This window comes from Chanodichthys erythropterus, chromosome 14, assembly GCF_024489055.1.
Source record: "Chanodichthys erythropterus isolate Z2021 chromosome 14, ASM2448905v1, whole genome shotgun sequence".
NCBI lineage: Eukaryota > Metazoa > Chordata > Actinopteri > Cypriniformes > Xenocyprididae > Chanodichthys > Chanodichthys erythropterus.
In genome coordinates this window covers 3,872,607-3,895,498 of record NC_090234.1, presented here as the reverse complement: position 1 = coordinate 3,895,498, position 22,892 = coordinate 3,872,607, and the positions used below count along the sequence as shown (strand labels likewise).

Below are 22,892 nucleotides of genomic sequence, written 5' to 3'. Positions count from 1 at the left end.
TTGTAAGAGGGTGGAGATTTTCAGGTTAAAGTTCCAGTGATAAACACACGTCTGATCATGTTGCTGATTGTCAGTGTTTAGAGATGTGAGCAGAGGTGGGTAGAGAAGCCTGAAAACTGCACTCAAGTAAATATACAAGTATTTAATATGAATAATTTTTTTCATCCAGAAGTGAAAGTAAAAATGTTAATAATTACTTGAGTAAGAGTAAAAAATGTGTCCAATGACTGATCAAGTAGCAAAAAGAAATCACTTCAGATGTGATTCAGGTCAAGAAAGATAATGATGGAGGTGAATCAATGAAACGTGAATAACAATATGAATGTTTTCTCCCTATAATGTCCAAGTGAGAGATTGTGTGTCAAATCTACTTTTTTATCACTTTCCATCAAAAAAGCCTCACATGCAAGGAAATTTCTGCTAAGATTATTGCACCTGAAAGAACTATTTATCAGATCATGAAGAACTTAAAGGAGAAAGACTGAACCTCAGTGAAGAAGGCTTCAGGACGTCCCAGCACCAGGACCATCAGCTACAGAATCGAGTCTCCACCAGTGGAAAGGTACTCAATGTTGGCAGCAGGTCATGTGATTAATTTGACACACAGTGAGGTCAAGACTTTTGGACAACACTACCATGAGTCCTGTGTCGAGCCAACAGTAAATCATCCAGAGTCAACACTGATAATATTCATTCTTTACATATATTGAATGTTTTTGCCAATAAAATAGTGATGATTGATCCTTTAGCTTTATTCATATTTTTATCATTATTTTATTACCATTACTGGACATTTTTTCTGTCACTGGTTTTATTGTGTGTACTGATGTTCTAGTAATATACCAATAAAGTACATTCATACTGAAAATGTAAGTACATAAAGTCATCTAAAACATGTATATTATATAATTACACCAGTAGATGGCGCCTAATGACTGTGTTTTGAATATGATGATCTGATTCAGCTGGAGGAGCACATCCTTCCTGACATCAAATCAGTGTTGAAATGACAATAATATATGGCTCTATGACATAAAAATGACAAGTTATGCATTCAGTGAACATTCAATGGTCATCTGGAATCTGCTTTTCTCTAGTATGCATGAATGTTCACTATACTGAATACTGTTCAGTACACACTAATACTTGCCACCATTTCCATCAGGAGGTGTTTTTATTCTGATGTTCATATATTCAAGATTCTGAACACAAATTTATGTTAAAGACAGATTTTCTGATAAGGTATATTTCCAATTACACACACTAGACATGTTCAGAGATTTCCAGTATACCAACCAACTGATGTCATGTCTTTTCATTTTTTGTGGTGTTTATCAGTTAAAAATCAGACATTTTTTTTTAAATCTGTAGGCTATTTTAAATGAATCCTGTTTTGGTTCAAACTTACGGTGGCCGAGAGAGCTCAACGTGCTGCAAATAAAGAAAACATCTTCATCAGTTTGACAACACATGCGCTGCAAATCCTACAACACTTACAAATAGTGAAACGCGCTGCAAATAGGACTGCTCATAATCAGAATGTTAACAAACAAAACGAAAAAACTCACCTTTCAGGTGCACACCACCTAAGAGTAAACATGAACAATCCCAGCCAGCGGTCCCAGACAGGTACGTCAGTGTGTTCCCTATAACATTTTTGTTGTGGTCTGTGCCAGTCTCGGCGCCAGGACAAACGATTTGGGGGATATTATTTTGCGTTAAAATATTATTAATAAATGATTAATAATAAATAATATATATTTTTAATTATTTACTTAATTTTATGACTCAAATCCCAGTCAATTATTCACTGCAGAAAGTGAAAGTAAAAACAGCGATGAGAGCTTTACTTCAACATGTTCTGATAACTATTTAACCTTAATTTATTTCTTAATTTCTCTTGTGGCCCATACTTATTGAAAAAAAAAAAAAAAATGAGAAGAGATATAGGTGTTAGGCTACTTAAAAAAAAAAAAGTAACACCTATATCTCTTTTCATTTTTTTTTTCAATACGTATGGGCCACAAGAGAAATATTAAGAAATAAATTAAGGTTAAATAGTTATCAGAACATGTTAAAGTAGAGCTCTCATCGCTGAGTTTTTACTTTCACTTTAGCTGAGTTTTTCTAATTAGCTAATCTCATCGCGTCGGTTATGCATGATGCACTATAAATTATTGCGGGGCAAATTAAATTATTATTTTAATTCTAAAAGTAGCCTAATCATTATCGTCACCGTCATCATCATCAGATTATCGCAGAAGGACTTGAGATCGCTGGGCCTGGTATATGCTATTTGCAGCGCGTTTCACTATTTGTAAGTGTTGTGGGATTTGCAGCGCATGTGTTGTCAAACTGATGAAGACGTTTTCTTTATTTGCATGTGTTTTCTTCATTTGCAGCGCGTTGAGCTCTCTCGGCCACCGTACATTTGAGATGATTTGACTGATGCTAGATCTTCTAATCGTGATAACTGAACTCTGGCTAATTTGGTTCTTCAAACGAATTTGTGGAATGGATTAAAATATTAGGATTAAGTTGACTAAGATTACTGCGATCAGCAATGCAGCGATAGGCTGGAGTAAAGATGGCAACGTAATAACATCATATATTTAAAAAAGACGCCTGACGAATTACACCTGACATTTATAAGGAAACAGCCATGCGAATAAAATGACAGAAGAACGACATAAAAGTTACAATAGATAAATGAAATGTGCTGTTTTTTTGTGATTACCCAATTATTTAGGCTATATTCACAATATAGTATTTGTACAGGCACTTTTTACTTCAATGTTGTAATCAGCAACTAATTTACTTTTGAAGCAGATTTGACAGCATGATTTAAAGTTTCTTAAGGGTCAAGATCAAGTTATCTGCATCTCCTGCGCTTCATCAAGCCACTCCCATAATAGCTGTCATCATTCAAATTAATGCACGGCTCAGAATATCTGTACAACATGTGTGTAAGACTCCAATACAATTATTAGGTATATAATATAAGTATTTACTTAAAATAATATTTAAGTCCATGATAAGCGTCAAAGAACCGAACAATCCAAGATCATGCCAAATCGTCATCAATCAAATCCAGCTAACCGAGTTAGCAACGTACGAAGAACAGGCCCCGGATGTGAATTAAACTTTATTTATTGACTAAATCCAAAATTGCTTCTTGTGACTTTGGATGAAAGATAGATCACTTGTTCATATCAGTAAGCAAGAGTTGCAGAGTAAGCTTTTTGTTATTCTTTGTCAGTTTAATATATTGTCAGGTTAATATATTTTCCATTAAATACAGTATTAAAGGGTTTCAGCACTTTACCCCGTTGAAAGGTTGCAGTTTAAGTTAAGATACAGTACATAGTATGAATAATCATACCCCTTTGAAACTCAATTTAGAAATGAATCTTTATATCTAAGTCACATTTAGTTTGTTTCTTTGATGGCCAGGGATGATTATGGGAAATGTAGTGTTTTGTGGTGACAGGCATGGTGAATGGTGATTGTGACATTATAAAAGTAAGAAGTTTGTTCAATAGGAAATAAACGTGAAGCAAACAGTTCAATCAAAAAAGGCAGTGCTCTAGAAGAGTTAAAAAAATATTGAATTAAACTTTTTGCTCTGGAACAAATATATAAGACCACAGCTTGCCCATTACATATACGAAAAAATTAATTAATACTCATGTTTAACAACTATTGTTACTTCAGAGGCAAATTCCTGAACGTGAGCGCTGAACGACTGCTGAGAGCCTGGAGCTCACACCTCTGAAAACATCAACAAAATAGATGCCATCTTTATGAATAAACCCCATATTAGAAAATTATACAACTACATTCTCAACTAAAAAATAATTTGTAATTATTTGTAAGTATTTGTAAAATAACATTTTGCTTTATCCTCTGCAGTTGCCATTCACTATGAGATATTGTTTCAGTTTAAGCAGCAGTCGTCCATGAGGGGCTGCTGCTTTACTTTAGTTTTATTTGTAGTATTTTGATTATTACCGCCTCCTTCAATTTTTTTTTTTTTTTTTTTTTTTTTTTTGTAGGACTTTTACAAATCCCTGTTCCACACAACAACAGGATGTTGTTGCAGAACAGGATGAAATATTAATCTCTACTCAAATAAAATCTGTAATTCAGGAATCTGCAGCTAGATATTTATATTTGTGTCTCTTTCTCACACAAAGTTACTATATTCAGAATTGTGTTGCTTTGAAACTTTGGTATTTTTTGGGATTTGGTAGCTATATGGTGCAAAAGGGAAAGTGTGCAAAACTTGTCACTTGAAAGCAAGAAACAGTGTTTGAGTCGCAACAGATTCAAGCAGTTGTATTAATGTACTTGTGTTTGTGCTAGAAAAATATCCAAGGAAAAAAAACTTTTGTGTAAAAAAAAAAAAAAAAAAAAATTCTACAAGTGTGCAACTCTCATTTGATGAATTCACATACTGATTTGCGAATTAGCGAAATTTGTCAATGACCACATTTTTGGATGTGGGCGTGTGAACGCATTTTACACCATATTCACTGCGTCAACTATAGCAAAAATGTGAGTGTATGAGTTTCTTAATTTCTGTTTTGTAGAATAGGATTTGTGCACCTGCAATGAAGAATTTAAGAAGGTGTAACTGTTGTGTTTATGGGAGAGAAAAATATCTACAAGTTTGCAACTCTTAAAACATTTTTCTCTGTGACTTCAAATTTACTGATACACATGTGTGGATATTCTCTACAACTACAAATTCCACTGTCACAGGTGCCCAGTAGTTTTGCACCAAATATACCTTCATATGTTTATTCCAGGAAGATGAAGAGCACACACAGAGTAACACATAAAATCACCGAACAGAACAGTGAGACTTTATAGGGGCACTAATGAGGGAGAACACAATCAGTGAGAACAGAAACACGTGCAAACGTTTAATTAATCAAGAGACACGATGAGGACAAATGAACTGAACAAGAATCCAGATGAAGACATAACAAAAGTTCATAACCGTCATAACTGTTTCCAACATTGATAATAACTGAATATCAAATCATCATTTTAGAATGATTTCTGAAGGATCATGTGACTAAAGACAGGAGTAATGATGCTGAAAATTTAGCTTTGATCACAGGAATAAATTAGGTCTATATTATAATAGAAAGCCATTATTTGAAATTGTAACAAATTTCTGTAAAAGTTTTTTTTTTTTTGCACTGATGAGAGTCATTGTTTGATTATAATAATTCAGTATATTTTACTTAATTTTGTTTGTTTGTTTTTGTTTTGTTTTTTTACTGCATATATCAGTTGTAATGATCATTATTTCCATTATTTTCCATTTTAAATGGTTGGCACACTGTGCTGCCATGCATTTCACCAGTTTTTATTTTTTTAATTTATTTATTTAGTACAGTGTACCATACAAAATATGCTAACTTTATATCAAATAAGTGACTTTTGCATTATGACTAACATTATATTTATTACACAGCAACTGAATCAGAAGATTGACATTTCTATGTTCAGTCTCACCAGATTGACTTTATTCAGGTATTTATTCAGGAAAAAAATTCATACCAAATCAAGCATTCTGAACAACTTCAGGTTTTATTTTTTATCTGTTATTATTCAGAAGACTCTCTGCCATTGCAGTCCTGACCATGAACATCCTAATATAATTTCAGGATATCAGCACACAGGTGGGTTAATATACTGAAGGAAGGAAAAGATCATCACAGTGATTTCTCATGTGTCTTATTGTGTTTTTGTCTCAAACAGCTTCAACATCCTTCAAACTTTCTCTCTATGAATCTCAGCATTTTGGAGAGAATTAAAGAAATGTAAGTATTCAAAAGTTACTTACATATATATATTTTAAGTTATAGTATGATGGAGGTTAAATATAATTTGACACTCATGTGGAACTTTCTCAACTCTCTCTCTTATATTTTTCTATAGTGTTTGAACTGGAATCTCCTCTGAAGAGCTGAGGATATTAGTGTTTGTGGACACACACACATCCAGAGAACATTCTGATGTTGTCAGGTGGATCAAAACATTGGGTCCGTGTACTTTTGCGTCCATTCCTTTTTTGTTTTTTAACCACGTCAAGAAAAACAAAAAAACGAACGGTTGTTGTATTTTTAAAGGCTATGGTTTATACCAAAATGTAAATTAAAACCGAATACACAAATTTCATGTGCACAAAATAAATAAGGAATTAAAAAAGGACAGATTAAAGTCGAAGAAATGTCAATTTACAAGTTTTCTTTTGTAAAATTGTTGTTTCTCCCACATTCGAGAACCATGTCTCTGAAACATGATAATACTTGACTTAATTTCCACCCCATTCTCACTCACGAAGGGTCCGATAGATTCTGCCGCATGTCCAAGAGATGCTATACTGGTGGCAAACAAGTCCAGTGAAGCGAGACATTCTAAGTGTTTAACGTGAAAAATGCTTAATGTGGCTTAATGTGGGTGATATTGGAGGAGCAAATTCACTACATCTTATATTATAAGCAGTCCACTATGAACACAATTAATAACACGTTAAGCATTTTCCTAGAAAATAAAACACAGTTATGAAGAAAATGCTTAATGCATTAAGACACTGTTATTAAATGACCAAAGATATGCAGACAAGCAGGTCAGGCCGAATATGAAGGCAACACGCTTTCAACGTTCAGCGTTTTCCACTTATAGAAAACCATTATAAACGCTTAACATAAAAATATTGTCCTTCCACTTTGTTTACGTTGCCATTGTCTTAGCAGATGCTGTTGATGATAAGATAATGTGCGAGAAAATAGTTTCTCCCTGGTTGTTGTTTTAGTAGGATTAATCCACGTAAAGCGTTAATGTCCAGCGACGCGGCCGTGACGCATTGCTTTCAATGAGAATTGAGAAATATTTCATGTCAAACCTCCACTGAGGCAAAGGGCAAGGAAATTTTGTCTTCATGAAAATCACACATTGGGGTATAATTTTGTCATCATAACAAATGTTGGTATATTTTCAATTTGAACAGCATAGCATAGCTATAAAGTGACTCCTTAACCCAAACACTTTCTCAATATAAAACAATATAAAACTCCTAACAGAGCCAGACAAAAAAGTCACAGTAATTTAGATGTCGTTTTGGCCTTTATTCATTTAAAACAAAGTAAAAAGCAAAATGACGGTATTGAGACCACAAGCGGGAACTTGATAATGTTAGAGCGCTAAACAATTGCTATAAGGAAATTTAGAAATTTAATGTTTAGGTTAAAATATATATGTAAAAATAATAATAATAGTAATTTAACGAATGAAAATTAATCAGTGTCATTTAGGCAGACTCTGATGGCAGAGGAAAGGGCACTAGAGGGCACTTTAGCGTCTGTGTGTATGACGCAAAACACTGGAAATAAAATTTAGCATTTTTACATATTAAAAAACAAGTTGTATATCATTTATATTATTTTTCACAAAATAATAATCTTGCATAAAGAAAATTAGCTTGTATCTGCTAATTCTATTCATCAGTGTTAAAATAAAAAACAAAGAAACTGCATTTTCCATATTTCATTTCTGGTTTAAAAAAGGAAAAACAAATGGACGCAAAAGTACATGGACCACATTGTGTTGGCTTTTTAAAACTATTTTAATGATCACTTTTACTCCTGTGCTGTGGAAAAGATGGAGTACAGTTATTAATAACAATGAGAAATGTTTCTTGAGCATCAGAGACTTCTTTCACAAACATTAAGAAACTTAAATATTCAAACTTTTGGCCACCAATGTTCATCAATCAGGGTATCTTCCGTTTATTCATGTTTTGATTTGATATTGAAATCAGAAAAATTAGAAAACCACACTTTTTTTCGTTTTTCATTTTTAAAATGAAAACGAAAAAACAAAAAATTGGCTTGATTTTTCTTTTTTTGTATATAATATGCACTTTGAATATTCGATCTCTACATGTGGGCGGGAATGAAATGCCTCTTTCCGCTGATTGGTCAACCAGACGTCAAACCATGTCGTCATCAGTTGTTCATCGGTTCCGCTCAACAGAATAAAAGTCCCTTGCTCTACAGCTGTATGGATTCTTAACGCGTTTATTCTACATTTTGGCTGCGTCCGAAAACCTAGGTAGCTGTCTTGCTGCCTCGCTATCTTATAAGAGAATGACTTGTACGGCAGCATTTGTGCATGAAGGTACCTTACGAAATTGATTTCGGACAGACTTCTGAGGCAGCCTAACAGTTTAATGATCTACAGCAATATAGCGCGAGCTTTGGTGAGAACTAAACAAATATTTAATTACTACAGTAGTAATTTCTCGATAGAAATGATATCAAAATTGAAATATGTTGGTCAAAATCATACATTTATACACAAACTGAGCAGCAAACGCAACCTTCGGATGCCATCTTTATTTTTCTAGCTCAACTGTCACAGAATGGAAAGCACAGGATTGTGGAATATCAAAGGCAGATAAGGATACATCTATGCTTCCTTCAAAAATCGATCTGAGGAAGGTATCTCATGAGAGAGGAAGTGAAGCTAACATTGGATTCGGACGTGCCTTGATGCCTTCCTACCTTGAAATGTGTCCTCGGAAGGCAGCATTTTTCAGTTTTCGGACGCAGCCAATATATCTTTCTCATGAAATATTAATTTACTTTGCAGCTGCACACAATTACCCCCAGCCTACAACGTTGGCACAAAGCCTGTTTTATTGAAGTGACCAACTATAAAAATCTAGCGAAGCTGCTCGACGCACTGGACAGTGAATTAAAAAGTGCAAATCAGTAGCCTATCGATGTAAATATGCAGCAGTCATAACTTTTGTTTTAGACAACACCCTGAGTTTTGGACATGGGTTGAATTTGAAATATATGAAAATATATTACATGTTATTAGTTCATCAAAGTGGTGCTATAGAGAGATGGACTTAAAATGCGAATTGGTTGATTTGATGACGGAGGTGAACTCGTTTATGCCAATTTGAAATAGGCTATCACACATTTTAAAAAAAGTAAAATAAATAAATAAAGGGAAAACTGTTAAAACAGTGTTACAAAATAACAACTGATGCAAAAACTTGTGAAAATGAGATCCAGGCAGTAGATAAAGTTGATGAAAAATTATTTATTCATTACAATTAAATTTAGCCTCACACGCAAACTTTAATCGATAATGAAAATACTTAACAAAACCAAAAGGTAAAATGACCATCATAAAGTATTAGTCAATAGTTAATAATAAAATTTAGAGTATTGTAAACTCCAGAGTATTGTATCTAATAGATGAAGATCAAAAAGAGCAATAATTAAGACATTTGCAGATAAGAGAAAAGAAGTAGAAGCCAAGGAGAGCAAAGGAGGGAAAAAGCTGAATTATCAATGACTTGGTCAGCTTTATACCATGAGCATATAGGGAAATTTACATCCCACACAAACGGATGTTTTTGTTAAAAGAAAAGGTTAAATGGTTTTACCCAGTGTCAAAAAAATAGATATAAAAGTTGTTTTGACCCCCTTTGGGAATTTTGCAAATCTTACCCTTTTAAATGTCATCAGGAAAAATAACAGACATATTTTGATCAGATTTCAAATTCAAATGGTTAATTCTGCAGGCGTCCAATATCTAACCACAAACGTGTCAGCGTGACCTGTCACATTGGAACACTTGAAGAACAACTGAACATACATACATACTCTTAGATATAAAATAAAAATAACCATAAGGGTACAATAACAAGTAAATACTTGAAAATATGATAAGAATTAATCTATAAAGTATGAGTACATAAATAAATGAAAGCAAAAGTAAAACTGATAAATCATAAGCCATAAATGATTAAAAAATGAATATTAATAAAAGTGCATGAATATGAATATTGACCATTTCGGATCCACCACAAAATAACCATTATAGTGCTCTTTTAAGAAGATATCAATTATATTTTATCAATATTAGGCTATATATCAAAACCCTGAAATAACACTAACAATAATGAGATAAAGAGTATTTTTATAGCCTATTTATTCCCATCTGTCTGTGTCAGAAATTAACTGTAATTGATTAATTGATTTTCAGGGGATTTTAGGATTTTTTCCTAATCTTATTAAATATGTATGCTTTCTTTAATGTTAAGTTCTTAAATTTAGTCATTTAAATTACAATAATATGACACTATAGGTTGTTACCAATTAAATCAGTATCAACCAAAGGCTTGCAGAGGTGTCAAAGAAGCAGCACCTGAAGTTGCTTTTAGATTTATGAGTTGTTAGATTGCTCAGAGAGGGCAGTATATGTGTAGGAATTACAATTGCATAATGTAATGATATTAATGTTTTACACATCATTTTGAATACAGAAAATTTTAAATGACAAAATGAAACGATAATTGGATTATGAAATTAATGTCGCCAGTATGGAATTACATTTGATCCAAAAATAATGAACGTAACTTTTCAAAAAAACTAATAAAAATATAAATTGAAACTGAATAAAATGTCTTTGAAACTTAAAAAAATAAATCGCAGGCAAAATGTTTGACTTTGTTTTTAATACACTGCATGTTTTGCTAACAGTTTCTTTTCTTTCTTTCACTGATCTTTACTTACAAAAGCATTTCCAGAGTTTTCATTTATGCTTCTGAAGTTTTCGTTTACGATCCCAGAGTTTTCGTTCGTCTTTCTGACACAAATCTCTCGCGGGGGCGGGGCCAGCAGTGGTGTGTTCTTATTGGCTACTGAGTTTTTGATTGACAGCTTCTACTTGACCTGGAAGTGAAGACGTCAGCGTTGTGTTTACATGTGTGGAGGTGAGCGTCTGTAAGCGGCTTCTTATTTCATTTTAGTGATGTTAAGATAGGCGTTTTTATTATTTTATCTGTAACTAGCTGCTGCTACTATGGTGAGATGATTTCTTAGGCCTAGCACAGACGAATGATATAATCATCATTATCATCAATCATCGTTATCTGGATACTCGCGGTAAGTCAGTATTTTTTACATTTACAAAATCAATATAAGTAACATTACTTGCTTTTTCAGATGGAGAGGTATTTTAGAGCTCATTTAGAGCCCACTTTATACAGCAGTGTTGTCTTGATTTAACCCAATCATTACAAGATCTGGTTATGTACTGTACATACAGCCCTGGATTAGATCATATTTAAAGGGGAAAAGGTAGTCTTTAATAATAATACATATAAAGTACTGTGCAAAAGTTTTAGGACACCATTAGATGTTGTTTTAGCAATGGTATAGTGACCATATAATTTTTTTTCAGTCTTCTTATTAGAATATGACCAGGAAATACTTTAAATTTGTAAGCATTATTAAAAAAACAGAAAAAAGACTTCTACAGGCTAAAGTGGCAAGTATTTAGTGACCTCTCCTTACACTTGAGTAATGGTGAGAACCTGGCTCTCTCAAACCTAAATGGAATGGAAAATGACTGGAAGGCCAAGAAAACTTTCAAAATCTGATCAGAAGTTTCTCCTTTGAAAAAAACTGTAAGTCTAGGAGGTCACATTAAATACTGATTTTTGCTTATATAATCAATTTTGTTCTGATTTTTTTGTGTGCATATTTCCTGTATTTTCTGTTTGCATTGTAATAAAGACCAAACAATAAACATGGGTGGTCATTAAAACATTGCTAAAACAACAAAGCTAAGACTTTTGCACAGTACTGTATGGCCAAATGCAAAACCTATTACATGAAAGTAATTATGGCTGAAATTATATATAATTTGTTTGAAATAAATATTTTAAGTCTGCATAATTTGTTATGTGGGAATTCAAAGCAGTTTGTATTGTTAGATTATAATACATCTGATTTCTTATTTTCCAGGGAGTGGAGCAACTTTTCCATTAACAAAATTCTGATGCTGACCGAGAGGAGGGAGTGGTAGCCCCAGAGATCCACTGTCCCCATCAGACAAGAATCTTATTTTGTTCAGACACATCACCTGACTGGGATCTTGATCTTCAGACACCTGATATTATGCAAATATTTTAATTTTTTTGGAGCTCTAGATTAAAACAAGACACAGTTCACAAACACACAAGAGGTTGTACTTTATTATTATTAGTCCATACTGATCTTGGATTAGCATACCAACAACATATGAATGTTAAAGGTGCCCTTGAGTGATTTGAAAAAATATTTTAAATTGTTCCCTGATATCTGCATAGAGGGTATGTGGCTTTTTTATGGTCGAAAATTGTCCAGATATGGTTTTACAGCTCCATTTATAACCCCACAAATAGCCCCTAGAATGAAAAGGTCTGTTTTTGCCTTATTTGGAAGGCTCATGAATAGTAATATGGTGCTCCGCTCTGATTGGCTGTTTCACTGTTCGGCTCCTTCCAGTAGCTCACACTGATAGCGAACAAATCTGTACTGTACGGCGTGAGCGATGGAGAGTTTTGGTATTCAACCTTATATGTTTGAGCCTGTTTCTGACGAAGATGCAGATGTAGAGGAACAACCAATTTTGTTGCGATTGGCCATGGACGTTTCTGAGTGGTAAGTTAGTCTTTATTTTCAGTATGAACCTGCAAAACGTAACTGTTACATCAATGGAACTAGCATATAGCGTTAACTTTACACTATAACTCATAACGTCAGTATTTGCAACTTTGTTTTTAGCATTGTAAAAAAAATTAATTGTAATAATGTGTCGCTGTATGGTTTTACAATGATAGCTTCTTCACTTTGCAATAACAACTCTAAACAACGAACTGTGTAGCGCGAAAATTTGTTTCTAATATATTGACATTACCGATATGATTTTAAATTTGATTTATTTAGCCAACCAAAGTAAAGCATAGAAGACATTCCAAAAAAGCAGTGTCATGTTTACTACTCAGCTGCTGTAGTGTGATTACGATTTAGCTATTAGTAACGTTAATGTTGTTAGCTCACTAAGAAACTTTACATTTAATCAGAAATAGTTTCTACAGCCAAGATGTGGATAAAGGCACTACTTACTGCTTGCAGGAATATAGTTGGAATTGCCCCTTTCTTCAGTGTCAAACGCTGAGCGAAGCCTGCTTGATATTGTCCCAGGTTAGAAAAGCTGTCCGCGGTGAAATGGGCAGAGCAAACTAACAACTTTGAGTTAAATTGTTCCGGTATCCGGTTATAGATAAACATCAGCCATGACTTTTGACAGTTTTTTTCTGGAGGAAGACTATGAAAAGTTTTCACATCCCCTGCACAGCCTGGAACATTTATTTCCATGATCTGCCCTTTTCGCTGTTATCCTCGCTTGGCTTGTTTCTTCACTCTGCCTGCAGAACTTCCGATGATTCCGCTGGGCGGTTCCGCCTGGCCTGGATCATGAGCATATGCAAATATTGGGGGCGGAGTCCCCGACTGTTATGTAACAGTCGGTGTTATGTTGAGATTCGCCTGTTCTCCGGATGTATTTTAAACAAATGAGATTTATATAAGAAGGAGGAAACAATGGAGTTTGAAACTCAGTGCATGTCTTTTCCATGTACTGAACTCTTGTTATTTAACTATGCTAAGGAAAATTCCATTTTTGATTCGAGGGCACCTTTAAAGTGATAGTTCACCCCCAAAAAATTCTCATATATTTTACTTACTCTCATGCCGTCCAAGATGCATATTACTTTCTTTCTACAGATAAACATGAATTAGGATTTTTAGGAAAATAATACATGTCTTCGAGTCCTAAAGACACAGTAATCCATGCGACCCCAGTGGATGAATCAATGTCTTCTGAAGTGAAACAATAGATGAGAAAAATACTAATAATTTAAACTGTTTTAATTATTAACAATCGTTTCCCACCAACCATCATACGTGTATGGGTTACAGTCCACTTATGGGCTCACAGAGATGGACTATTTTCTTAAAGATATTTGTTGTTATGTGGAGAATGAAAGTCATACAGTCAAACCAATATGTATTCAGACAACATGAACATTTCATTCCATTCATTAATACAGTTTATTCACTATATTTAAAAAAAATGGTAATAAAATGAATTTTATGAATTTTACACATGTATTCTATAATAGGTGCTTGTGCATTTTTATAGTACTGTACTGTATATCATGAGAATACTGTGCATTACATGAATATGCAGTTAGTGTTTTGTGGATTCTGGTCGTTCCTTTCACAACATAATTGCATCCAACACTTTCACTTTGATACCTGTGTGTATGCTGTAGTGACAATAAAGAATTTAAATTTATTTGAATTGATTCATATTTTCATTTACATTTATTCAACTGTTTTTTTTTTATGTAAGTCACAATTGAAACTGTTGATTGTTAAAAAAAAAATCTACTTTTATATGTTAGATGATAATGTTAACTAAATAAAATAACTAAATAAAATTATTAGAATGATAAAAATGGCAACAAAATCATTCTTTGTGTGGAGTACTGAAATGCCCTTTGAGGTCTATACCGTCTTACAGCAAGCCACGACTGTTATTTTCATATTGTTTGAATCCTTCAGAATTGAGTGATCATTAATTGTGATGGTGTATGTGCATATGCTAACAATGGGTAGAGTGATGGCCATGGTTGCCAACCTTGATTACCTGGTTGGAGTGAGACTTTCTTGATGGCTGAATATATACATGTATATGATACTAGTATTCTCTTTAAATTGTAACAGCACAACCTAATCAAACCCAACAATAGAGAAGAATCATAAGAAATAATCAAATATTCTCCGAAAACATTGGACATTATGCAATATCTTCAGTATTATAACCTTTAATGTACAATTAAACCTCAAGACATTCATTTTCTCTCGCGTTTGATCTCTCACGCTCCTAAAAGTTTATGTCGACAAAGTAGAAGCCGCAGATAAATACAGATAAAATTCAAAAACAAAACTGATATCTTTAAATGAAATAAGAAGCCGCTTACAGACGCTCACCTCCACACATGTAATTGTAAACACAACGCTGACGTCTTCACTTCCAGGTCAAGTAGAAGCTGTCAATCAAAAACTCAGTAGCCAATGAGAACACACCACTGCTGGCCCCGCCCCCGCGAGAGATTTGTGCCAGAAAGACAAACGAAAACTCTGGGATCGTAAACGAAAACTTCAGAAGCATAAATGAAAACTCTGGAAATGCTTTTGTAAGTAAAGATCAGTGAAAGAAAGAAAAGAAACTTAGCAAAACATGCAGTGTATTAAAAACAAAGTCAAACATTTTGCCTGCGATTTATTTTTTTAAGTTTCAAAGACATTTTATTCAGTTTCAATTTATATTTTTATTAGTTTTTTTGAAAAGTTACGTTCATTATTTTTGGATCAAATGTAATTCCATACGCCAGTAGGTGTTAGCAAGTCATTGTGTTAATGAACGCTGATTCATTCAAGAATATATCAGTTGGATCTCTATAATCTTTTGGGCCATTGAATCACTCAGTCAACTGATTTGTTCAAAGACTCTGATTCATTCAGGAATGAAACACTGGTCTGTGCGCTAGGAGTCAGTGTCAGATTGTGAAGAGAACTGCTTAGTCCTGAGCTGGACATTTCCTTTCTGACTGCTTAAGATCATATTTATTATGTATTTATTTATAAATGTATTTAAATGTTAATTTTTTTTTGTTTGTTTGTTTTTTTACAATAACCTAAACAATCAATGACTTTACATTAATTTTGTTTAGGATTTTTAGTATGTTTTTTTAATACAAAAAAGTGTGTATCCAAGAACAGCACATGGTAATTTTACACATTTTCTTTGTGTTACCCTTTCTGACACACTTACTGTGTTAAACTTATTAACACAATGAATGAGTTCAAATTAACACAATATGCATTATCCTTAAAAACCCATTAATGTGTAAAAATTGAACAAGTTGTTTCATTTTTAACACATTTTTTCTAAAAGTGTATATTTCTGCTTTACAGTATTATAATTTCTACAAAAACATTACATGATTTACTTTATTTATGATGAAAGCAGGAAGATCCAGATCTACAGGAGTGACGATTACTGGCTAATAACTGGTAAGATCCTCAGAGATTCGAGACACCAGAATAATGGAAAGAGTGTGTCAGTGAAGGTGGTTTTGAATGTGCGTAGATGTGTGTTAGTTACAGGATCAAAGAATGACACCCTTCCTCTGTCATAGTCCAGATTCACTCTCACACGATCACGCTTCTGTTTAAACTGTCCAGAATGCACTCTCCAGACATCAGTGTTAAAGAAAACACGTCCCTTCCTCTGGTTTGATGCTGTAGCTACTCCAAGAGTCCAGTCTGAACTCTCTTTAACCTCCACATCCCAGCAGTGTGTTCCTGAGTTAAATCCCTCTGAACCCAGAACACAGGGATATAGATCAAATCTCTCTGGATTATCAGGAAGAAGTTGTTTGTTCCTGCTGCGTCTCACATTGGTCAGATCATCAGACAGGACGAGTTCTGGATTTGCCGTGTTTGGATCCAGAATCACAGGAGCTGATGGGACACAATCAACAGATGCCTTTATTCTGATGTTCATATAATGATCAAGAGTGAACCAACACAGATTATTATGAATTATGACACTCGTCCTGTTAATCAAACACATTAACAATATTCGACACATTTTCCTCTGATCACTGTCAGTGCCGTTATTAGTTTCACACTCATTTTATCATCAACTACAAACATTAAATGTGTGTTTCAGACATTTGTGTCCATCAAAATAACAATAAATCAATGAGATGTTGAGATTTATGCAGTAGATGAAAAACGTCGCAGGTTACGTATGTAACTATAGTTCTCTGAGAAAGGGAACAAGAAGCTGCGTCCGATAGGATCGTTTTGGGAACTTTGGTGAATTGCGTCTGATGCACGTCTGTCAACTAGTTCAATGGCGAGAGTGAACTTCACGGGCATGTGACGTCACGACCAGGAAGGGATAAATACACATCTGGTGAGACCGGCTTCAGCTCAAACTGCCGAAGCAAATTGATCACAGGGATGCAGGGAGTATGGCAATGCGAAGCAGTGTCTCGTTCCCTTTCTCAGGGAACTATGGTTACATATGTAACCTGAGACGTTCCCTTTTGAGGGAACTCATGCTGCGTCCGATAGGATCGCTTTGGGACGATATACCAAAACGCCATAATTACAAATACCTGTCTGCGTGAAACTGGCACACTTAAGACAGCAAAACCGATAACCCTGGAGCTGCGTCCAGGTCAAGGTCATAGTACCTCACAAATGTGAGAGGCGAGGACCAACTGGCCGCATCTCAAATCTCCTTGAGGGAAACCCCTGAAATTAAGGCCTTGGAGGCCGCCATACTCCTAGTCGAATGTGCTCTGACAGCTAATGGACACTGCTGACCAGAGACCTCGTAGGCGAGTGAAATAGCCTCGACTATCCACTTGCTTACAGTGTGTTTGGATGCAGGATGACCCCGGTTATGTGGTCCAAAGCACACAAATAACTTTTGTGTCTGCTTTCCTCCACAGGGCAGCTCTGTGGACAGATTCAGTTTCTCCTGGTCTGGGGTTACAAATAGAGGAGTAGACTGGATCCAACTGTCGTTTGTGACACCAGGAAGTGAAAAGTTTCCACTGACCAACAGATATGCCATCTATGTGGTCGTGGTAAGCGGATATAGCAGCAGTATGGACTTTGAGAGTGGAGGGGGACAGCCTACGCTCCAACCCTTGCTGCAAGAAGGAAAGCACGACTCCGATCGAGCATATTCGGGGGTCTTTTCGGCGAGAAGAGCACCACTCGACGAACAGGTTCCACATCGAGGCGTAAGCACATCTCGTAGACGGTGCACGTGCCAAAGTGATGGTGTTAAGTACCTCAGGGGGTAAGTCACCTAGAACCTCCACGTCCTGTCCAGGGACCAGACATGGAGTTTCCAGAGGTCTCGACGCGGGTGCCAAAGAGTGCCCCGTCTCTGAGAAAGAAGGTCCTTCCTCAGAGGAATGGGCCAGGGAGGGGCTGCCGAGAGGAGTGAGAGTTCTGGGAACCAAGTCCGGTTGGGCCAATAGGGCGCAACTAACAGGACCTGCTCCTCGTCCTCCCTGACTTTGCACAGAGTCTGTGCAAGTAGGCTCACTGGGGAAAACGCATATTTGCAAAGGCCCCGGGGCCAGCTGTGTGCCAGTGCATCTGTCCCGATTGTTCCCTCAGACAGGGAGTAAAACAACTGGTAGTGAGAGGTTTCTGGTGAGGCAAACAGGTCTACCTGAGCCTCTCCGAACTCTCTCCAAATCAGCTGGACCACCTGGGGGTGGAGTCGCGACTCTCCTGGCAGCACAGCTCATTAGAGCTCGTCGGCCGCACGGTTGAGCACACCGGGAACATGAATGGCGCGAAGCGACCTCAGATGCTTCCGACTCCACAGGAGGAGATGGCGGGCGAGTTGCAAAATGCGGCGGGAGCGTAGACCACCTTGACGGTTAATGTACGCAACAGTCACAGTGTTGTCTGTACGGACCAGTACATGCTTGCCCCGTAGTGGCCCTTTGAGGCAGCTCAGAGCAAGGCGTACTGCTAGCAACTTGAGGCAGTTGATGTGCCAATGCAGATGGGGGCCCGTCCAAACCCCTGACACTGCATGCCCGTTGTACGTGGCACCCCAGCCGGTGGCCAAGGCATCTGTGAATACCACAGCATGCTGGGACACTTGTTCTAGGGGCACTCCTGCCCAGAGAAACAAAGTCATATGAAGCAGACCGAGCAGTTTTTGGTTACTGCCGCTGCGGCCGCCATATGCCCCAGGAGCCTCTGAAAGAATTTGTTGAACGTATTCAGGCAGTTCAACACAGACTGAGCACGTTCCTCTGTGAGGCGTGCTATCTGTTCGACTGAATCCAACTCCATACTGAGAAAAGAGATCCTCTGCACAGGGGAGAGTTTGCTATTTTCCCAGTTGACCTGAAGACCCAACTGGCTGAGGTGTCTGAGCACCAAATCCCTGTGTTCGCACAACTGATCCCACGACTGAGCTAGAATGAGCCAATCGTTGAGATAGTTGAGGATGCGAACACCCTGTTCTCTCATGGGAACAAGGGCTCCCTCCACGACTTTCGTGAAGACGCAGGGGGACAGGGCCAGCCCGAAGGGTAGGACTCTGTACTGATATGCTCGTCCTTCGAACGAAAAACGCATGAAAGTACGCGTCCTTAGGTCGATCACTGCAAACCAATCCTGGGGACGGATGCACTCGAAAATGCGTTTCTGCGTGAGCATTTTGAACGGTAGCTTGTGAAGGCTCAGATTCAAAACTCGCAGGTCCAGGATAGGTCGTAACCCACCGCTCTTCTTGGGTACAATGAAGTAGGAACTGTAGAACCCTGACCTCATATCGGCTGGAGGGACCGGCTCTATCGCTTCCTTCGCCAGTAGGACCACGGTCTTCACACGCAAAACATGGGCATCGACAGCTTTCACTGCAGTGAAGTGGACACCCCTGAACTTGGGGGCACACCGGGCGAACTGAATCGCATAGCCGAGCCTGATGGTTCGATTGAGCCAGCGATACGGACTGGGGAGCGCTAACCAGGCTCGCAGAGACCATACAAGCAGGATCAAAGGAACCACAGGCGCAGGAGAGGCTTTGGCTGCCTTCTCAAACTGCACGCTGCTGCCCTCTGGTGAAGGAAGAGGGGGATAAGAGTGGTGAGGTTTTTCTCCTCCCACTGCTCTTCAAGTCCTCTTCAGACCTGGAGATGGAGGAACTGCTCTTTTTTTTGGGGGGGGGGGGGGGGGGGGGGTTTATGGACATCGTCTGGCCGAGGGCCTGCGCCGTGACTTTGATCACGGTTAGTCAACAAGCGCAGCTCAACCCCAGCTCAGAACTACCCTCATGCATAAAGAGTGCCTTGGCCTCACATGCAGGGTGGGTGTGATCTGTGTACAGCCACCCCATCCAAGAGGGCAGTGAGAGAGGAAAAACATATGCAGATTTTGGCACGTTCCATATTTATGGCACCAAAATAGCTCCATACTGCAAAGTTTTCCATGCACATCTGGAACCCCCAGGAAAGCATGGCTGTAAACTCTGAATCTGAGTCAGCATAAGCACACACCATTACAGTAGGCAGCATCACCCTCATTTCCAGAGCATAACAGCACTCTCTCCAATGCTGCAATCAATGTCTGACCCTCACCAGGAGCTCTAAATGGAATGCCAGGTTCTCCTATGAGAAGGACCAGCAATGCAATCCAGAAACTGCACAGCTTGCAATGCACTAGAGAGGGAGGGGCCCTAGGGGGTTGGTTCCCCGAAGGAACCCCTCAGCCTCATGTCACCCAAGCCATATCAGCAAAGTAGACCTCTTCTGGTGCACCAGAGAGGGCACTACAATGGAGATTAGGCAAGGAAACCGCGCATCTAGAGCGCCGAGCGAGCGCTGGGTTGCCGTGACAACCCGCGCTGCAGCCAGACAGCTCGACGGCACACGACACGCAGAGGAGCGAGAGGTTTGCTCTCGCTGATCTTCACAGTCTCCCAGAGTGTCAGGAGACCCGCGGCTGTGCTTTTACACACAAGCGGCAGCTGGCCAACAACAGAGGGGACTCAAGCTTTCCGGAGAAAGAAGTGTCATGACCGGCGTGTCGACGTGATCATGTTCTCATATGAAAACATGAACCACCCACAAGCATCGTTTCAGCACGTGCCCAGACATGTGAAACAGTGATCGTGGCCGTCAGTGAGGACAGGAAACAATCGCATCCAGAAGAACACAAGTAGAATGTCATCTTTAAAAAGACGCAAGCTCTACTTGTGTAAGCTCTTTTAGAGACTTTACTCTTTTAAAGTGCTGAAGCACGCAGGGGAACGGCCGTCGCAACACAGAGGGATTCTGTGCAGTCTGTCGTGTGCTCTCTCTCTTTGAAGGCGTTCACTCTTACCAGCCATAAAAACGGCTTTTCAGCGCTCAAAAGCGCACCGTACCGGCCGTGAGAACAGCCTTCTTATGCTGTCAAAACAGCTATTTGCTCAATAATGGCAAACGAAACAAAAAACAGAAAATAAAGAGAGGATTTCGACCCCGCTGCTGTGCTGTTCGCCCGCACTCTGAACAAAAGAGAAGTTCAACCAAAAAGCTTGACTTGTCTTCTAGCAGACACTTGCTTGCAGAGAACAGGAACAAACACCATTCGGCTCCTCAGCGAAAAGCTGAAGATGCAACGCACCTGCTGCTCATTATATACCCGCACTGCGAAGCGAGCAGCTGATGCTTATGATTGCATGCCAATGTGCATTGGCTCATTTTAGTTACACTCGAAGTAGATTGGCCTCTCTAGCGAGATTCCTATTCTTGGTCCAATCATCAGAATTAAACAAAACTCCTAGGTCCCATTCCCACAGTGGTTTCAAAGAATCATAAACTGAGGAATCAGAGTAAGCTAGTAATGCATAAAATTTAGAAATAAGCCCTTTGAAAGAATTGATTGACAATATGGTTTCTTTCAATTCTGATAATTTGAATCAAAAATTGTTTTGCCTTAAAAGAAACTCTATAAAATGCCGAATTTGAAGATATTTGAAAAAGTCTTCGAAGGGAATATCAAACTCGATTCTAATTTGTTTAAATGATCTCAAAATTTCAGAGTTAAACATTCCTGAGAAGTCAGACAAACCTTTAACTCCCTGAGGTCTGAAAACGTGCCGGCGCGTTTTGCAGGATTTTTTTCCCACTGCAGCAAAACAGACTTAAAATACTCTGTCATTTCTTGTCATAGAGACATAAGTAATATATCAATTGAAACTATAGAATGTCTTCTTTTATTTGTGTACACTCAGAGTAAAAACACAATGTTGTGCTTTTTGTAAAATAAAAAAAACTAACATGATGCGTGATCTCTCGTCTCCCTCTGACTTCCGGTTCAACGCTGCTCAACGCTGCTGCCTGCTGTCTGACCTACGCTCGGAGCTTCGTGAAGTTTATCCTAAATCCTTCTCTTTATTCCTATTCACATAATATAACTTTCTTGTTTTTCACTAGATTACTTAACCTATTGCATAGTATTACTAAACGGAACGATTTATTACTAGTAATCTACCAGCGTAATCACCTAGTGTTAGCCATAGCCCGCTAGCCTGCTAGCTACCGTCTATTTTTTCCTCTAAACTAACCTTCCTTGTCGATCTAATGGCGGATTTATCCGATGTATGTTATTCTGATCTGTCCTCGCCAGATCGGGAAGCTATGGAGACTTTGCTGCCCGGCATTCATAGATCCACCGTGAGGTACAGCGTCCCGCACATCACCCTTGCCCCAGGCACCGGCAAGCGACTGAGACATCCAGCTAGCGAGTCCCGTGTGCGATGCAGTTTTTCGGACGGCGTTAGCGATCAAGTTCATCAAACAACTGTGGGGAGTCAGACTACTCTACAAAAACACGGTCAGTCATGTCCGACGATTATCATGTGTATTAAATGCAACATGTACAGCTTAGCTCTTTCTGTCAGCAGTGAGACTTACACATGTGATAAATGCAGGGATATTGTCAGGCTGACAGAGAGAATCTCAGAATTAGAGACACGCATCCAAACTTTAATTGAGGATAGTGAGAATGAAAGGGCCTTAGATACTGCTTTGGATGCGACTAGCCTAGTAAACACTGCACATTCGGTTCCGGTTGTAGAAGCCACGCAGCAGGCTAACTGGGTGACTGTGAGGCGGCATAGTGGCAAGAACAAACACCACTCTTCCGTTCCGATTAGAACATCAAACAGGTTCTCCCCACTCAGTGACGCACCCACTGAGAATCCTGTTGAAAGTGCCCTAGTTATTGGCGATTCTATTACACGGAACGTGAAAATAGAGACACCAGCCACCATAGTCACATGTTTGCCGGGGGCCAGAGCACCTGACATCAAAGCAAATTTAAAAGTGCTGGCTAATGCTAAACGTAAATATTCTA

At 38.0% G+C, this 22,892-nt stretch overlaps 1 protein-coding gene across 2 annotated transcripts in view; it reads right to left on the bottom strand.

The window, feature by feature from the left end:
- Nucleotides 1-15,393: 15,393 nt before the first annotated feature.
- Nucleotides 15,394-22,892, bottom strand: part of LOC137036418 (zinc-binding protein A33-like) — a 53,483-nt gene continuing 45,984 nt past the window's right edge. For both annotated transcript variants that reach the window (XM_067410570.1, XM_067410571.1), the window contains exon 6: nucleotides 15,394-16,460. In XM_067410570.1, coding sequence (XP_067266671.1) covers nucleotides 15,994-16,460 — 467 coding nt within the window. In that variant the 3' untranslated portion in view covers nucleotides 15,394-15,993. The remainder of the gene's footprint in view (nucleotides 16,461-22,892) is intronic.